The sequence below is a fragment of the Bombus impatiens genome, unplaced genomic scaffold (assembly GCF_000188095.3).
Source record: "Bombus impatiens unplaced genomic scaffold, BIMP_2.2 scf_0406, whole genome shotgun sequence".
NCBI lineage: Eukaryota > Metazoa > Arthropoda > Insecta > Hymenoptera > Apidae > Bombus > Bombus impatiens.
In genome coordinates, this window is record NT_176825.1 from 748,173 (window position 1) to 765,040 (window position 16,868).

At 32.4% G+C, this 16,868-nt stretch overlaps 3 protein-coding genes across 8 annotated transcripts in view; 2 read left to right on the forward strand and 1 right to left on the reverse strand.

Moving 5' to 3' along the window:
- The first annotated feature begins 10 nt into the window (after positions 1-10).
- On the forward strand, positions 11-2,700 carry LOC100740220 (beta-1,4-galactosyltransferase 7). 2 transcript variants are annotated; one of them, XM_033321202.1, is made up of 7 exons: positions 11-106; positions 506-713; positions 761-1,180; positions 1,241-1,455; positions 1,535-1,758; positions 1,840-1,986; positions 2,081-2,700. In XM_033321202.1, exons 3-7 carry the CDS (start codon positions 1,078-1,080, stop codon positions 2,370-2,372), a joined length of 981 nt encoding a protein of 326 aa, XP_033177093.1. In that variant the 5' UTR covers positions 11-106; positions 506-713; positions 761-1,077; the 3' UTR covers positions 2,373-2,700. The 2 variants fall into 2 exon arrangements, with proteins under 2 accessions (XP_033177093.1, XP_003490228.1); XM_003490180.4 differs by lacking the exon at positions 11-106 and having other exon boundaries at positions 345-713.
- LOC100740099 lies at positions 2,421-7,435 on the reverse strand. 4 transcript variants are annotated; one of them, XM_012386625.3, is made up of 2 exons: positions 6,406-6,866; positions 2,421-6,103 (listed from the first exon to the last, which is right to left on the reverse strand). In XM_012386625.3, the coding sequence occupies exon 2, from the start codon at positions 6,072-6,074 to the stop codon at positions 3,264-3,266; it is 2,811 nt and encodes a 936-aa protein (XP_012242048.1). In that variant the 5' UTR covers positions 6,075-6,103; positions 6,406-6,866; the 3' UTR covers positions 2,421-3,263. The 4 variants fall into 4 exon arrangements, with proteins under 4 accessions (XP_012242048.1, XP_003490227.1, XP_012242049.1 ...); XM_003490179.4 differs by lacking the exon at positions 6,406-6,866 and adding an exon at positions 7,293-7,435 and having other exon boundaries at positions 2,803-6,103; XM_012386626.3 differs by lacking the exon at positions 6,406-6,866 and adding an exon at positions 6,966-7,173 and having other exon boundaries at positions 2,803-6,103.
- A 20-nt stretch (positions 7,436-7,455) lies between these two features.
- The window catches only part of LOC100740343 (huntingtin), a 10,894-nt gene continuing 1,481 nt past the window's right edge, over positions 7,456-16,868 (forward strand). The window contains exons 1-12 of one of the 2 annotated variants that reach the window (XM_012386617.3): positions 7,456-7,712; positions 7,950-8,130; positions 8,200-8,478; positions 8,538-8,679; positions 8,748-9,323; positions 9,395-9,987; positions 10,051-10,364; positions 10,437-11,753; positions 11,826-15,861; positions 15,926-16,131; positions 16,216-16,381; positions 16,473-16,855. In XM_012386617.3, coding sequence (XP_012242040.1) covers positions 7,624-7,712; positions 7,950-8,130; positions 8,200-8,478; positions 8,538-8,679; positions 8,748-9,323; positions 9,395-9,987; positions 10,051-10,364; positions 10,437-11,753; positions 11,826-15,861; positions 15,926-16,131; positions 16,216-16,381; positions 16,473-16,855 — 8,282 coding nt within the window. In that variant the 5' untranslated portion in view covers positions 7,456-7,623. Of the gene's footprint in view, positions 7,713-7,949; positions 8,131-8,199; positions 8,479-8,537; positions 8,680-8,747; positions 9,324-9,394; positions 9,988-10,050; positions 10,365-10,436; positions 11,754-11,825; positions 15,862-15,925; positions 16,132-16,206; positions 16,382-16,472; positions 16,856-16,868 lie in introns of both variants that reach the window. The other variant, XM_003490181.4, reaches the window with a different exon arrangement.

The following is a 16,868-nucleotide window of genomic DNA, read 5'->3' on the forward strand; positions in this document are numbered from 1 at the left end:
ACTATACTATTACTATACTATGTGTATTATTCATTCACAGTGCTATAGGGTGTAGCGAACTGTAGTAAAATATCACTCGTTCTCCAATTGTTAATTGAATATTCTAGTATTAATACAACATTTTCATTCGCTTTTCATACATTTATATTAATTTTAAAAGCTCACTAATGATTATATAACTAATACAATTAATAAATAAATTGAATATTGAAATTAATATCATTGCACATTTAGAAAATATAGTTATAAAATTTACTTTATTTATCATTGAATTATGATACATAAAGTGATACTTTTGAATAATAAAGTAATCAGTTAAAAATATATAGATAATCTCTCATTTTTCAAAAAGATAATATAATTTCAATTAACAAGTATTATAACTACCGAATTGATTATCATAGCATTAAATAGTACAGGACAAATAATCTTGCAATCAGTAATGAGTACAATGTCAGTAGTACAATTTGTTCTTCGGTAATATGGTTAATTGTTTGTGTTATAGCATAAATGCTTTATGTATGCTCAATTGAGCAACGTTGAACATTGATGATGTCCAGATTAAATTTCTGTATGTGTCATAATTGTGAATACGATGAATTAGAAAATATGTACATTTGGTGCAAAAAACGTATTCTTCTCGGTCCATTGACCGATGAATCTTTGAAGAACAAAGATAAAAAGTTTTGAAGAAAGATTGACTTTATTTAAACATCTATGAAAAAATTATTTAAAAATCTATGAAAAATTATTATTTAAAAATTTATGAAAAATTATGTGAGAGCAACAAAATTTTGCTCGTAATTGCCTAATTTTTGTGCGTGATATCAAGGATACCTCACGTTTAACAAATCAATGCAGCTGTAATTTTTAACTATGCAAGCTGCAATGCGATTTGTATTAATTTTAATCACAATCTACTGTAAATAGGGAAAAGGATAAAAAGTATCAATGCTTTATAAACTTTCTCAGAATAAGAAAATGTTGCCATACTAATAAGTTTTTGTAAGACTGTTCAATGATTAATTTATGTATTTTTAAACTAAAGATACTTTACTTAAATACTTGTTATTCGGCATGGAAGTTGTTTGGAAGAATATAAAATTTAAATATATATTTGCCTGCATTTTAATTACATTTATTATTTCATGCCTGATAAGTATCGCACCTATAAGTATTGGTAAGTCTTTTATATATTTAATATAACAATGAATTACAAAGTGTTTAAATAAAATTTTAGATGAATGCAAGTGTGAAATAGCTACACAATCAAGTCAATACAGTAATAATAAATGGCAAAGTAATGATAATAAAATTTACAAAAAAACCTTACATCGTTTAGCTATACTTGTGCCATTTCGAGATCGCTTTGAAGAATTACTGATATTTGCTCCACATATGAAAAAATTTTTAGATAAACAAAATATAAATTATCACATATTTGTACTTAATCAGGTACATTCTGGTTAATTTAATTATTAATAAACTAAAACATGTTATTTAAATGTAATAATAATATCATGTATCTTTATAGGTTGATAGATTTAGATTTAATCGGGCCTCTCTTATAAATGTAGGCTTTCTTGAAATTAACAAAGAATTTGATTATATAGCTATACATGATGTAGACTTGTTGCCTATAAATGATGAATTATTATATTCTTTCCCTAATAAGAGCCCATATCATATATCTTCCCCAGAGTTACATCCTAGATACCATTATACAACTTTTGTTGGTGGAATATTACTTATTAAAAGGTTCTTATTATAATAGTTATTATTGTATAAAATACTTATAAATTCATGTAAATTAAATTAACAAGAAAAATATTTCTGCAGAGAACATTTTATACAAGTGAATGGAATGTCTAATAAATATTGGGGATGGGGTCTTGAAGATGATGAATTTTATGTTAGATTGAAAGAAGCTGGATTAAGTGTTATAAGACCACAAAATATATCTACTGGAACACACAACACATTCAAGTAAGACACTCCGTAACAGATTTATATATACACTAAATATTAATATAAATAAATGTTCATAAATTAGTGATTGTGTTACATTTATTTATTGTAGACATATACATGACAGAAACCATAGGAAGCGAGATATGATAAAATGTTATAATCAACGGGAGGTTACTAGAAAACGAGATCGTCAAACTGGCTTAAATAACGTTTCTTATAAAATATTAGGTATGATTACAATGACTATTGAAGATACTCCATTAACAGTCCTTAATATTTCTCTAATGTGTGATAAAATGATTACACCTTGGTGCGAATGTGATAAAATACTTGGATCCAAGGATGGAAAATCAAAGGAGAAAAAGAAAGTTAATAATAACAAGTCTGCCACTGGATTGTAATTATTCTAATAAAAATTGTGTTAAAAGAAAAAAGAATACATATACACATATGTATAATCAAGTGTATTTACTATTGTTATAATGTCTTCTACCTTATATTATTCAAATGAGACAAATACAGGGTGACCACTTTCCTAGTTATTACAGTTACATGACATTATCGTCGCGGCACGCGACATTACCTATGAATTAACCAGCGAGAGAATCACCCTATATAATTTCTCAAAATTTATAATCATATTTTTAACATACTACTTATATATTACCTATGTCATACATAGTATAAATATCTTCAGCGATGAAGTAATTAGATAGCATAAAATTTGAATATGCAGAAGTATTATTATACTATTATCTTTCATACATCTTGTGTAAAAGATTTTAATTACTATTTCATTACTTTGCCCCTTCTCTTTTTCAAATAACATAATTGAATTCATATACTTTTAACATTTTACTGATGCACAAATATTGGAGTATTATTGCCAAAGATAAATTTAGAAGAACATCAGAAACAAATTTGTAGCAGATCTGTTTTTCTTATTTTACTACTAAAATATAAATCTTGTCAATAAGAAACATAAAGTATTGTATAACTTTAAGATAGATCGATAGACCATTATGCAGAAAATTATTTATAAGCAATGATTTAATACTGCAATCAATCACTTAAAATGGTCTTTTATATTACGCATATAATAATATTTGTACATATATATTTACATTTGAAGTAAGAACACTGGATTATACTATACAATAAATATAATTCTTAAGAGCACAATGGTACATATAGTACAATGACAAAAGAGATTTGACCTAAGTATTTATGATTTTAATATTACAGTTCTTAAGATGTAAAAAGAAAAATATAATTAAAATACAAAATTATGGCTACATAACTGCATTTAATTGCAGAATAAAATGTTCTCTTAATTCATTTGTACTAAAATCATCACCATCATTATTTTCATCAAAAATGTCTTGCACAGTTCCTGTTACAGTTTCTGCACTTTCATATTCAGTTGCTTTGCCAACTGAAGCTACATGTTCTGCGTCCTTTTCATCTATTTCAGATTCATTATTTGTATCATGAGCTTTTTCTGCTTTAATACTTATCTTCGTAGAATTTTGTGCCTCGTCTATATCACTTCTGTTAAGATCTGTAAATTCTTCAGTAAGAAGTTCTTCCGTTAAAGCTGGTAATGGTGGTAATGGAAACCCATAAGAAAGCAGCTTATCATATTCATTTTTCCCATAAAGTTCCCAAATCTCTGTTGCCATGGATAAAACCTTTTCTGAAAATTCTTGTTTAGAGCTGTCTAGTAACATTTCATTAAATTTGCACATTTTTTCATCCAAAAGCTTTCTTCTTCTCATAACAGTTTGCATACTTAACATCTTCCTTCTGTAAGTGTTTGTGTTTTTTTCTGCTCTTTCAAGATATTTAGATGCTTTTTCCAACTTCCAATTAAGTTCCTTTATTTGATTATCCTTTTGTTTAATTTGCCCTTCAAGCTTTCTTTTTTGCTGAGATGCCAATGTTACAGTTTTTGTTAATTTTTTATTCATTTCTTCAAAATAGTTTACTCTGTTTGATAAGTCTTTTATCAATCTTCGTTTGGATTCTAAATTCTTTTTATTAAGTATTGTAGATTGTATGTTACTTGATCTTGTATTAATTCTAGATGTTTCCACTTCTTTGACTTGCATTTCATGTCCTGTGGTTTTTATACTGTTTTCAAATTCTTTATAAATAATTAACTGGTCAGTTAACTTTGCAATTACATCCTCTTGAATTTGTATTCTTTCTAACAGATCTTCATAATCTGAGGAAACACAACTAGGATTATTTCCCAAGGAAGTTTGAACACCTTGTGTACAATTTTGTGATAGTAAATTAGTCCTTATCCTTTCTTCGTCATCAGAACATGTATGTTTGAAACAAGAAGGATAGTATGTTTTAGAACTATGAGTTGAATTGAAACTTGTAAACTCTCTGTCTTCATAAGGAAATTGATTCATTAGTGAAGTTTCTTTACTTACATACTCATTCTTTATTAGTGAATTATTAAAATTTCCATAAATAATACCTTTCAGATCTTTTGGTGTTTCTACTGTTATAACAGATGTAATGAGTAAATCATTTTCCTCAATTTTGGTAGCAGTACTGAATTCTTTAGATATTTGTGTTCCTGTTGTGTTAAGTGATAACTCTTCAATAATTTCAGTCACATCATCAGGGTCACCAGTTACTTTGATAACAAATTTATCAGTTTCTATTTCTACATCATTTTTATTAATATCATTTGTTTGCTGAGAAAACAAAGGTAATTCATCTTTTATTTCTATTTCAGATGAGTCACTATTACTTGAAGAATTAATATCTTGATCTGAATTGCTTCTAAATGACTTCTTTATTGATCTCATTATTTCTTCTCTAGTTCTTCTCTTACGCTTCATAGCCGCTCTTATATTTGGTATAACATAAACTTCATCTTTAGTAAAATTTTCTTCTATGTCTTCATTGAAAATCTTCTTTTCATCTTTAATATAAATCATTTCATCATGTTCCAGTGCACTATTTTTCACTTTATTCATTTTTGATACAGTTTGCGATACAGATGTTTTTTCATCCCCACTTTCAGTACCAAATATTATTTCAACATTTTCTTCTTTGTCTGTAAGCATATGTCCGACTTCGTTTTTTATTGATAAATGATTTTTATTAACAGGCGAAGCAACTTTATAGTCATTAGTAGTAAATTCAACTTTATGATTATCAGTAGTAAATTCAACTTTATGGTTATCAGTAGTAAATTCAACTGTATGGTCATCAGTAGTAAATTCAACTTTTGTGTCCATTTTTTCTTCAATTTCACCTTCCTTCTGAGTCTTAACCATCAACTTCTTCTCAATCTCATTTTTATAATTTTCATCTTCAGTAGATCCACCATCACAAATTTGTTTTAACTTCTCTTCAATTTCATCATAACTATCTTCAAGTGTGTTATGATCCATAACCTCTAATTTAATTTCTTTCTTTATAGTGGTATTTGATAGTTGTGTAGTTTCTGAATTGTTCATAAATAAGGATAATTTAATTTCCTTTCTATTATTGTTTGGTTGAACTTCCAGACTGTATTGCTCCACTAAATTATTAATATCAGTGAGGTTATCATCAGCAATCATCACAATATTTTGCCTTTGATGATTAACCTTAATGTTTTCTTCTCTCTTATCTTCTGTATATTTATGGGTATGTTTAAGATAATCTTTAGTAGTTTGTTGTATAGATAGTTCCTCAATCTCCTGAAAATCCAAATCTTTCTCTTCTAAATGTTCAATAGATGAATGCTCTGTATCATTTTCTGTATATTCTATGTTATATTCACCTTGCAGTAAGTTTTCACCTTTCTTATTAAATATCTTAGTTCTTTTTTTAGGTGATTTTCTAGTAGATGTCACTGTAAATATAGAAGGAATTGCGTTCTTCTTCAGTCTAATTCTTCCACTTTGTGTTATAGACCATTCCTGAGGTTCAAAGTGTACGTGACAAAGAAATGAGTTATTTGATGGTTCCCAATCAGCTCTAGCAACACGCTCTTGCCAAATTTTTCTATACTTTGGATCACGTGGAAAACATTTCATAATATAACCTTTCTCACTACGATTGTTGCAGCCAACTGCTGCACAGCCTGGCATATTTAGACATCCAGAACTTGTTAAGGTTTCTGCAAATTATAGATAATAAATTCATAATACTAAGATGAACAACTCAATTTTATAAATCTAACCTAACTAACAATATATTTCCATATGTAACAAGTTAATCAAAATTAATATTTATTTTCATATATAATATGTATATCAGCTAATTTAAAAATTTAATACGTTTAATTATACATAGCATAATTCAAACAAATATTGAATACAGAAATAATGCATAATGTAGATGCGAAAACATACTTTTTACTTTTCTAAGAATAAATTTAACTAAAAGATATTTAAAAGTACTTCTTCACGTGATGCAAACCTTTGTTCTTGAGTTGTAACTACTGATCGAAAGGGTTGACTCGGTCGTATACAAAACATTCTAAAAATTAGGCTATTCAAACGGTGTATTACGTTTTACAGACGCGGATAAATTTAAAAACTTCTTATATAAACTATTAGATTGTTATAACTTAAAGGAAGGCAAATATTTCTTGAATACTATAAATCTTCTGCCGGTAATGTATGGTGTAAAAAAAACCGAAACCCGTTCACCTCACCCATTAACTCTATTCAAGGTCTATTATTACACGTTGCAACTTGTAAATTTACTATGTTATTTACTAATTTCTTGTGATCAATATTGACGCAAATATACAAAAAAAAAAAAAATATACAAAGTTAAACAACCAGACAATGGTAAACTTGTGTTGAGATGTATTTCTCGCTACGCAATGGAAATGTCTGGACGTAATATGGCTACCTCGAAAATCGAATAATAAATAGGTTAATTGTTAACTTACGTTATCGAATAAAATTAAATATATATTTCTATCAATACCAATGCAGTCTCTGTACATTATTTAATCTTATTATACCTGCCTTTTGAATTCTATTTTCAAGTCATTATATGTCATCTTTATTGACGGTGCACAAAAAAATAAAAGATTTATAACAACCTGCACATTATATAAATTACCAACTATACTGCATTTTGAAAAATTGATCACTCTAATTATGTATGAACACTTATTTTTATATTCATCACATGGTGCACTACATCGTCTACATCCACCGTTTCATATTGTTTTATATTACATCATTTAAATAAATCCCACGTGGAATATTTTCTTATTTTGTTTTGTATTGATATAGTTTAAATAAATTGTTATCAAGTTCTCAAGTAAAAATAAAGAAGATTATACATACATTGCATTCATTTTATCCTTTATTGTGGAACGATAGATAGGGTTAGTATCTGAACAGCGGTTCTTTCACTTAAGCTTAAGAGTAACGGCAAATACGCATTAAACGTCTATTTCACCAATTTTCTTATGCCTCGTTCTTTTGTATAATTGAAGTGAGCAATTGCTTTTAGTGTGACGTTTGAATCGCAAATAAATATATTACCGAGCAGCATGTAGTTTTCTACGTACGATGTGTCTGTCATAAATTCGGCCTACATTATCAAAATGTAATTTGTCAAAACTGATTGATTTATACAAAGCGAGGAACAATTTATTAATAAATATTTGGCAAAATGACAACATTAAATAACGTGTTAAAAGCTATAGAAGCTTTAAAATCAGCTCAAGAGTCAAACACTCTTCTGTCAGATTCGAACGCAAGGTACAAGAACAAATTGTTTTTTTCATTTAATAATTGAAATGATCGTATGAATAAAATAATGCAAAACTTTTGAATTGAATACATTATTTTTGTTTATATAGTTTATAGCTAAATACCTGCAATAGAATTTTGTATAATTTGTAAAATTAGGACTTATATAGTTATTATAAAAAATTAATAAAAATTATGGAATATAATATGTTACAAAATTTAATATATCCTTTATTTCATTAAAAGGAAAGATAAATTAACATGTTGCATGACAATAACAGAAGGAATATGTTCACCAACTGTCAAACTAGCAACCAAGTTTCCTCAGGTACTTAGTCTTTCAATTGAAACTTTACTGACACTGTGTAACGATGACGAATCTGATGTCAGAACGGTAGCAGATGAAACATTAAATAAAATTATAAGGGTATGGATTTATATTTCATAATCTTTGATATTAAAGCTATAGATGTTTTAATAGTATTTTATTTTAAAGGCAATGGCTGATAGTAATATTGTTAAAGTTCAAATAGAACTTTACAATGAAATAAAAAGGAATGGACCTGCTAGAACATTGAGAGCTGCTCTTTGGAGATTTGGTCTTCTTAGTCATATGATACGCCCTACAAGAGGAAAAGCATATGTATCTAATTTGATACCATGTATAGTAACTATTGCACATCGTTCTGAGGAATCTGTAATTGAAACGCTATCGCAATCATTACCATTAATTATGAAAGCACTAGGGCCATTTATGACAGACAATGATATCAAGGTAATTTTCTTTTATTTTAGTACTTATATTATAACTATGAATCCATGCTTCTTTTTCAGACATTATTGAAAGCATTCTTTGAAAATATATCCTGTGTACAAGCAGCATTTCGTAGAGCTGCAGCAAATATGATTTTAGCAACATGTTTGAATTGTCGCAGACCACAGTTTTTTTTAAATTATGTACTGAAGCATCTTTTAGGTAAACTTATGAATGTTATACAAGTACAAGTAACATACTTTTCACCAATTAAATGTTACTTTTTATAGGTATTATAGTGCCTATAAGTGAAGATGAGAACCGTATAGCAGCTATTATTGGTATATTTGGTTGTATAAGAATAATTTTACCACATATATGCAATCCATCAGAAGATCCAGATGATGACACAGTAGAGACAGATAGCTTATTACAAATTTATGAACTATGTTTGCATTATACAAAATGGCATTCTGATCATAATGTTATAAATGCTGTTCTGGAGACACTGACTCAGTTTTTGAAGTCGCCTCCAAAAGTTCTAGTATCATTATTATTATCAAATCAAGGTATAACACAGAGTAAAATAGCAGTGAATCAAAATGAAATGATGTTATCATTAAGTCAAGCAAGCACATCTAGTGCTGCAACTGCTTGTGGAGAAAATTCCGATTATACCTTAAATTTACTTGATTCTGATATACCTGAAATAAATCCAAAGATAGAAAAGTGGATGTTAGATTCTGAGACTATACCTCCTTTGATGGAAAATGTACAAATTTCAAAAGAATGCATAAATAATATTGTAGAAATGAAAGGAAAGATTTTAGAAAATTATAGTGATTTGAAGATCGGAGTCATTGACAGTAAGAGAAAAAGTGTAGTATAGAAAGGATATGTATCATTTGAAGAAATAATTGTATTACGTTTATTCCAGATGAAACGATCGAAGAAGGTAGTGATGTTGGAAGTGAAATAGAAAAATCGGAGAAAGTTTATTCAAGTGTACAAAATGAACCAAGGGACGTGGATTATACCGAAGAAATCACATGTTCTATCGCATCTCTTAAAAAACTATCTTTAGATTTTTCGTTACGAGAAATAGACGTTGGAACTTTTACAGATCCTGACATACCGTTAAAATTCTGTTGTCGTTATTTGGTATCGTCTTTCCTCTTAACTGGCAACATTGGTCATGTAATACCAGATAAATATTTTCGTGTTAGTGTAAAGTCTCTTGCTTTAACTTGCGTGGCTTATATTTTGAAACTTTGTCCGAATCTATTTTTAATACCTGTTGCCAAAGAACCGAATTCTAACGAGAATAAACAAATGATAACGGATATCTTATTATTTGCAAGTCATCCAGATCCTCAAATTAGGGGTAATATATCAATTATTATTGGTACATTCCTGAAATCTGTATATACACAATATGGAGGTTCTTTTAAAAAATTTGAGGCAGAGATTACTGATAAAAACTTATGTGGAATTATATCACTAGACAATTTAATTAAATTACTTTTAAAGGTAAATTCTCTCATATATTGGAATGATTATTCGAAAATTTTGATGAGCATATGTTTAAAACAGGGATTAGAAGATGATTCTGCTACCACATGTCGACAAACATTAACAGCATTCAGTTTATGTCTACCAGAGTTGTTAGAGTCTGTTGACAATAAATATGGAATCACTGTGTTAACTGTATTACCTCAGCTAGTAAAGAATCCATATTTTCTGGTAAAAGTTAAATTAGTGGAATTATTGAGTGAGATATCGTATGTTACTATAGAACATATAACTGGTGGATCAATGTTCCAAGAACATTTTATCAATGTTATTATAACTCTGTTAGGTGACCAAGATCAAAGAATTAGGCATGCAGCATCAGATGCTATTGTAAAGTAATTATCGGAGTTTATATCTTTTGTTGTTCAAGTTTTAGATGTCCTCGATTAACATAACTCTTTTTTTAGGAGTATTCCTTTATTACATTTCCAACAACCACATGATGATGTTATTACGCGAAAGGCCATACAATACACGGAGCAATATATGAGCGCAGTTACCCGGAGTTCAGTAGAACTGTCCTCTTGTCAAGAGAAACAAAAGTTCTTTATAAATACGTCAATACAGCCATTTGCAGCTTTAAACTTCCATAACTCGACGAATTATCGTCCAAATGTAGAATACTCGTTGTCGATTGTAATCAACATGTTGGCTGAGATTCTTGGAGTACAGTCATCGAAGTATTTAGTGTATGGCTGTTGTGAAGCTCTGTTTCGTTTAAGTGATGTATATAATACTACAGTATATATTAGAGGATGGGATTGTATTTCACCTAAAACATTGTTGAAAAGGTCTCATAAAAAGAACGGTAGTCGATTAGATATTAGCGAATCAAATTTTACAAGCGACATGATGCCATCGTCCGTGAGCAACAGCCTTTTATCTTTGGCTTTACCCTTACTGTCATCGTCTCCTATAAGCTTAGACTTGTTAACGCATAAACATTTGGTACTTCTTGCTGGCAATCTTGCATCAGGTTTAGCATTTTGCAATTTTAAACCCAATGATCCAACTAAAACTTGGTGGGGCACGTTTAAGGATAAACAAATAGAGTTGTTGTTAACACATATTACAAGAGTGTTAAATATATTTGTTCATATAATCGACGACGTGCAATTGACACAAACTAGTACAAAAACGGCGTTATCGTCTTTGTCATCTACGCAAACGTTATCGCCGAAAAAGAAGATAATAATGTCTGAACCGAAGTTGAAAGAGAAAGGAGAAAAATTTGGAAGCTTGAAATTTATAAAAGAGCAAATGGGTGCGTTTGTTTCAACACCGCATTATATGAAAATGTACGAAAATCTTAAAGCAGCGCATTTGAATTACCTAGCCACACTTGAACCGCATGCTAGCGAAATGTATTTGTCTTTGTTAAATGCGATTCTAGATGTTCTTTCGCAAATTCTTGAAATTATATCAGTCAATGAAGCAGCTCAAATAGCAGAAGAAATTCTACATTATCTACAAAGCACTGTCGTATTATCTCCCACTGCAACCATTCAGTGCGTTCAACAATTGCTGAAGTGTTTATTCAGCACAAACGTGTATGCACAATGGAATGAATTAGATATACAGAAAAATTCAGACAGAATAACCGTACTATGGGATGACGTTAAAGGATTTTATAATCATTGCTTCCAAAGTCCTGCAAGGCAAATGGCAAATACTATAAAATCCATGGGAAACAATTGCAGGGGTGAAAACGAACCAGATACCGGGTAAATTTGTATTCTTGTATTCTAACTTGTATTTGTTTGTATAGATTGCTATACACAGTTATTTTATTTCAGATGGGTAGGTTTGTTACATAGAAAAGGCGATAGAAAATTCTCTTCTATTTTTAAGAATTTATCGCGATCGTCTGATCAAAAAACCTCTGTAGCTTCGTTCATTCGTCTTTTTGAGCCAATGGTTATAAAATCATTAAAACAGTACACTGTAACAAGTAGCGTGTCATTACAGTGTCAAGTATTGATGCTACTCAGCCAGCTAGTGCAATTAAGAGTCAACTATTGCTTGCTGGATTCCGAAAGAATATTCATTGGATTTGTATTAAAGCAGTTTGAATTTATCGAAGAAGGTCACGTGAAGCAAACGGAGGATCTATTGCCAAAGATTTTCAACTTTTTAGTTCACTTGTCGTACGAAAAAAACCATTCGAAAGCTATAATAGGAATTCCAAAGATAATCCAATTATGCGATGGACTTATGGCAAGTGGTCAACCAGCGCTCACGCACTGTATACCAGCCCTGGCTCCAGTTGTAGAAGATGTATTTTTGATTAGAAACGCAAGTTCAAACCCAACAGAGCAAAGAGAGCTTGAGACAACAAGAGAAGTCCTAATTTCGATGCTTTTACGTCTTGTAGAATATTACCAAATCATTGAGCTCTTGGCATTATGTTTAACGGAATCTAGATTCAGCGGAGATGGTAACGGAGAAGAAAAATGGCGAAGATGGTCTAGACTGACAATGGACTCTGTTCTTCCTATGCTGGCAGCAGGAAAAGTTCGAATAGAATCGGAGAAAGCACACGTGGCTTTGATTAAATTATTCGCAGCTATTTCTCCCACGGTTTTTAGACCAGTCGATCCTCTTTTAAAGGTACTTCTCGTTAAACCAGACTCTCTGGATACTTCAAATTTGAGACTAAAACGATGGTTAGGAGTGGTAAATGTTGTTCTGTTATCCTTGATCGCGTGCTCAAAAGAGGAAGCAATGCTTGCGCGACTTTCCGACCTCAGTTCGAACATGTCCGAACTATCCCACTCGTTTCTTCATTCAAAATCGTCTTCTCAAACCATGGATCCTTTGAATGTTTTGGACAGTCAATCAGCTGAAGTACCGCCAGAAAGAATATTAGCTAGATTTATATTTAAAGTTATTAACTTGGTAGGCTGCAAGGTTTACAATCTTCTTGGATTGGTCGATCATAAACTCAGCGATCCATATATCGCATTTTCCGAATCAATGGAGAACGATTACTACTTGATCCACCAATTTGCATTCTTCTTGCAGTTATGCATTCACATGTTCGAATCTGGGAGTCACTGCAAAGTGGCAAACGCTGTTATACAAATGATTCAAGGTCGAAATGTTCTCGAAGAGGAGAAGCTGCCGATCTCCGATTTGAACTATTTAATGTTGAACATTGGAGACAAATGTCCAACGTTAACTTGCCAGTGGGCCTATTTAATGACTTTATTAGGGTACAATGAAATGACTTTTTGGTCCAAAATATTGGGTACTCGTCGGACAGAATACGTCGTGCATTGTTCTCCAAATGAAGAGAAAAGTGTTGACCATGACAGCAGCATTAACATTCAAATTATTAGAAAAGGTGGTATAATATTATTCTGCGATTACGTCTGCGAGAATCTGTGCGATGCAGAGCCCTTAACGTGGTTGTTAGTTAATCATACGGAAGAGACAGTAAATAGTGCTATCGAGTCTCCTGTCAGAGATCTCTTGACGACAGCTATACATAGAAATTCTGCAGCTAGTGGATTGTTGGTACAAGCGATCGCGACCAAATGCACAGACCTGTCACAACCCAGTTTTGTCAAGCGACTCTTGGAATGTATAGAAGGTGCTCATCACTCGCAAAGCGGAGCTGTTTTAATGACACTGATACCGAGATTGTTATCCACCAAGTATCTGGCTTTGTCGAGAATGGCGGCGAAAATAGCTAGTCGAAGAGTAGAAATTTTATTAACCACATCTGCAGCTGAAGCGACGAAGCAATTATCAAAAGAAGATTTCGCCAAGATCATGGAGGTTCTGCAAGTGACCAAGCTTGCTAAGAAACACGGTGGATTAGTTAGTCTGTTGAATAAATTTGGAGTACAGTATTACGATTTGTCCCCTCTAGAACTCGACCAATGTAGACCGTTTAATCCATCCACCGTGAAAAGTATTCAACTGGATCGTAATTGGTTTTTGTCTCAAGTAAAATTACGATGTTGTAGTTCAAGTGCTAGTCACAATTTATCGGAAGCAGCGCAGTTACTTAGGGTTTTAGATTTCGAAGATTGCCTCGGTATCCTGTCTTCCAAAGAGTTTAATATCTCGATATTGAAACCCTGTATAATATTGGGTGTACGAATTAGCGTGGAGAAGTGCCAAAAATTAGAATTCGGTGTAGCACAGAACGAAAAGGATTTTAATTTCGAAACTAGTCCCTTATACAGCGCCGCGAAACAGAGTTTATTGGAGCACGTTCATTATGTCACCGATTTAATGCCAAAACCGCATCATATTTACAATCCAACGCAATCTAATGGCAATTCGAGAGAAGTGAAGTATGCGCATCGTTTTCATGAACTTTTAAACGAGTTTGTATATTGGGATGTACTTTTTATGTTGATACCCGCTGTGAAGATATACATGAAGACATTGCCAAAGCTAGCCAAGTATAATCTAGCGAAAATTGATAAAAAATCCGAAGAAGATCTAGCCAAATTTGCAATACTGTGTTTAGAATTAACACACTGGATGGTACACTGTGATGAGAATAAAATTAAAAAATTGAGACCAAGGAACATGGAACTTGCGTTAAGCTGTGCATCAGAAATTCTAAAACATCCTGGCCCAAGTAAAATTTTTGGGGAAAACCTGAAGTATTCGTGGGTTTGTAGTGGTGCTGCTTCACTCAAGAAAATAGTAGAATACCTGTTAACTACTGTGGACGTTTTGCCAGTTATAGATATACGTGCTTTAGAACCAGCGCTAGAAGATGAGGATACCAGAGACTTTGCTCGTGCTTGCATGCGAATGGCCGATCTGGTCGCTTGGTTGGAACAATGTCAAAAGAAACAGTTATCCACAAATATTCCACGCTATTTGTTTGACACGATACAAGATTTAATCGTAAGTATCAGTCGTCAACCACTGGTAAATTCATATATCTTAACACCACCGTTAGTTTGGAAACAAAACTGGAATGTCGTTGGTTCTGGTCCGACCAAATGTTACTTCCCGTTATTATCTTCGGAGTCGAATCTCCTTCAGGAGGTGGAAATTTTGGAGCAGTTCATTTACAGGATAAATTTGTTAGGCTGGGTCTCTCGGTTGCAATTCGAAGAGATATGGATGGCTCTCTTAGGAGTGCTGAATCTTTCACAAAACGAGAACGTACCCGTAGAAGATATCTCAGCGTTGATTCAAGCGAGCAGTTTAGCTGTACAGGCGATTACAAAATTGTTATTGAATACTTTGCTTCTTCCTTATCCTGGCAACCCAAGGGCCAGCACTGTGATTCATTATCCGAGGGATCCTCAGCTCTCGGTTCATAAGATCAGTTCTCAAAAATTGTACGCCATTCAAGATCTGCTTACGTGGAAGTACGAATGTATGAACGACTCAGAGATGATCGATGGCTTGAACATGGATCACATCTTTCATCGAGGAAACGTAGAAAGAGTTGCGAACTTGAACAAGTATACATATAGCCAACTTTCCGTTTCCTACTTGTGGTCGCTGTGCAACTTGTATGAGGATAAGTTGAGCGCTTCCGTCCTCAATTTGAAGAACAGAAGAAACGACGCGTTAATGTCCGCGTCACTTGATTTAGATTCCTGCCTTCGTTTCTTGATAGAACTTTATACGTCTTGGATGTCTCCGCAAGCTAATACACCTATACAATTGCTTACGGAGGTCGTTAAGTCTATTCTAGCAATTTCGGAATTGTTCGTCGAAAGAGCCCAGTATCAATGGATGTTGGACATGTGTCTGGAATTGTCGAGAATTCATCCAACAGAGAATGTCATTTTACATCAATACTTGGTAGTTTCCGTGTGTAAAGCTGCTGCAGTACTAACACCGTTGGTATGTATTCTTCAAAAATATTTTTTGCAAGCTGTTTAACACAGTTAGGATTTCATTTTTCCAGGACTTTGAAACGTTAGACAAAGTTAAGCGTCTAGTAGACACGAATCTGAAATCGAGCTTCTTACCTGCGAAGGTATCCGCCCTTCACGGTTCATTGTATCTGTTGCAAAGTGCTGTGCTCGCAAATTGCGAAGAGACGATGAATATTATTCATCCGTTGGCAATAGAATACATACAGAAACATTTGGACGCGCAGGATTTGAACGGGTAAATTACACAAATTTTTATTGTGTATTCTACAACGCACGTGCTTTCTTGAAATTAATTACTCACCTAATTTAGCGTGTTAAGACAAAGTGAAGAGCATCAGGGTGTAATGTGGGCTTTGGTATTCTTTTTATTGGAACATGCCGAAGATACTCCGCCAGACACGGAAGCGCCAGCTGTGTTAGAATTAGTCCTTAATTTACTTACATCACAAAATATTTCTTGTAGCTTACATCAAACACTCTTGCAGGTATGTTATTGGGTACTCGTGTAATACTATGTATTTGTTAAATGTTCAAATTATGTATACTTGTAATGCTGTGTGTATGTAATTGATTTAGGGGCTCGAGCGACTCGTAGCAACCAAAAGCGTGATTGGAAAGGTAGCCGAACAGATAGTAAAAGTTGCGATTGATCGCTTAAAACAACCTAGTCCTATGTTATCGCTGCCAGCGTTGCAATTGTTATTGACTTGCATGTATACAGAGGCGGCAGATAGATTGAATCAACCGGAAACAGAGGAACCATTACCAGATGCTGAACCAGAAGCATTGGTTCGATCCATAGAGCGCGCTTCAGCGATTTTCGATAAGATCAGGAGAGGACACTCTATGGAAGTGGAGCTTTTATGTACAGTTCTGTCCGGTGTGCTCGGAGATTTCTTTCCACCGTCGGAAATCTTGACTAAAGTCATAGGAGAATTTTTGTCGCCGCAACAACCTCACCCGCGGCTACTT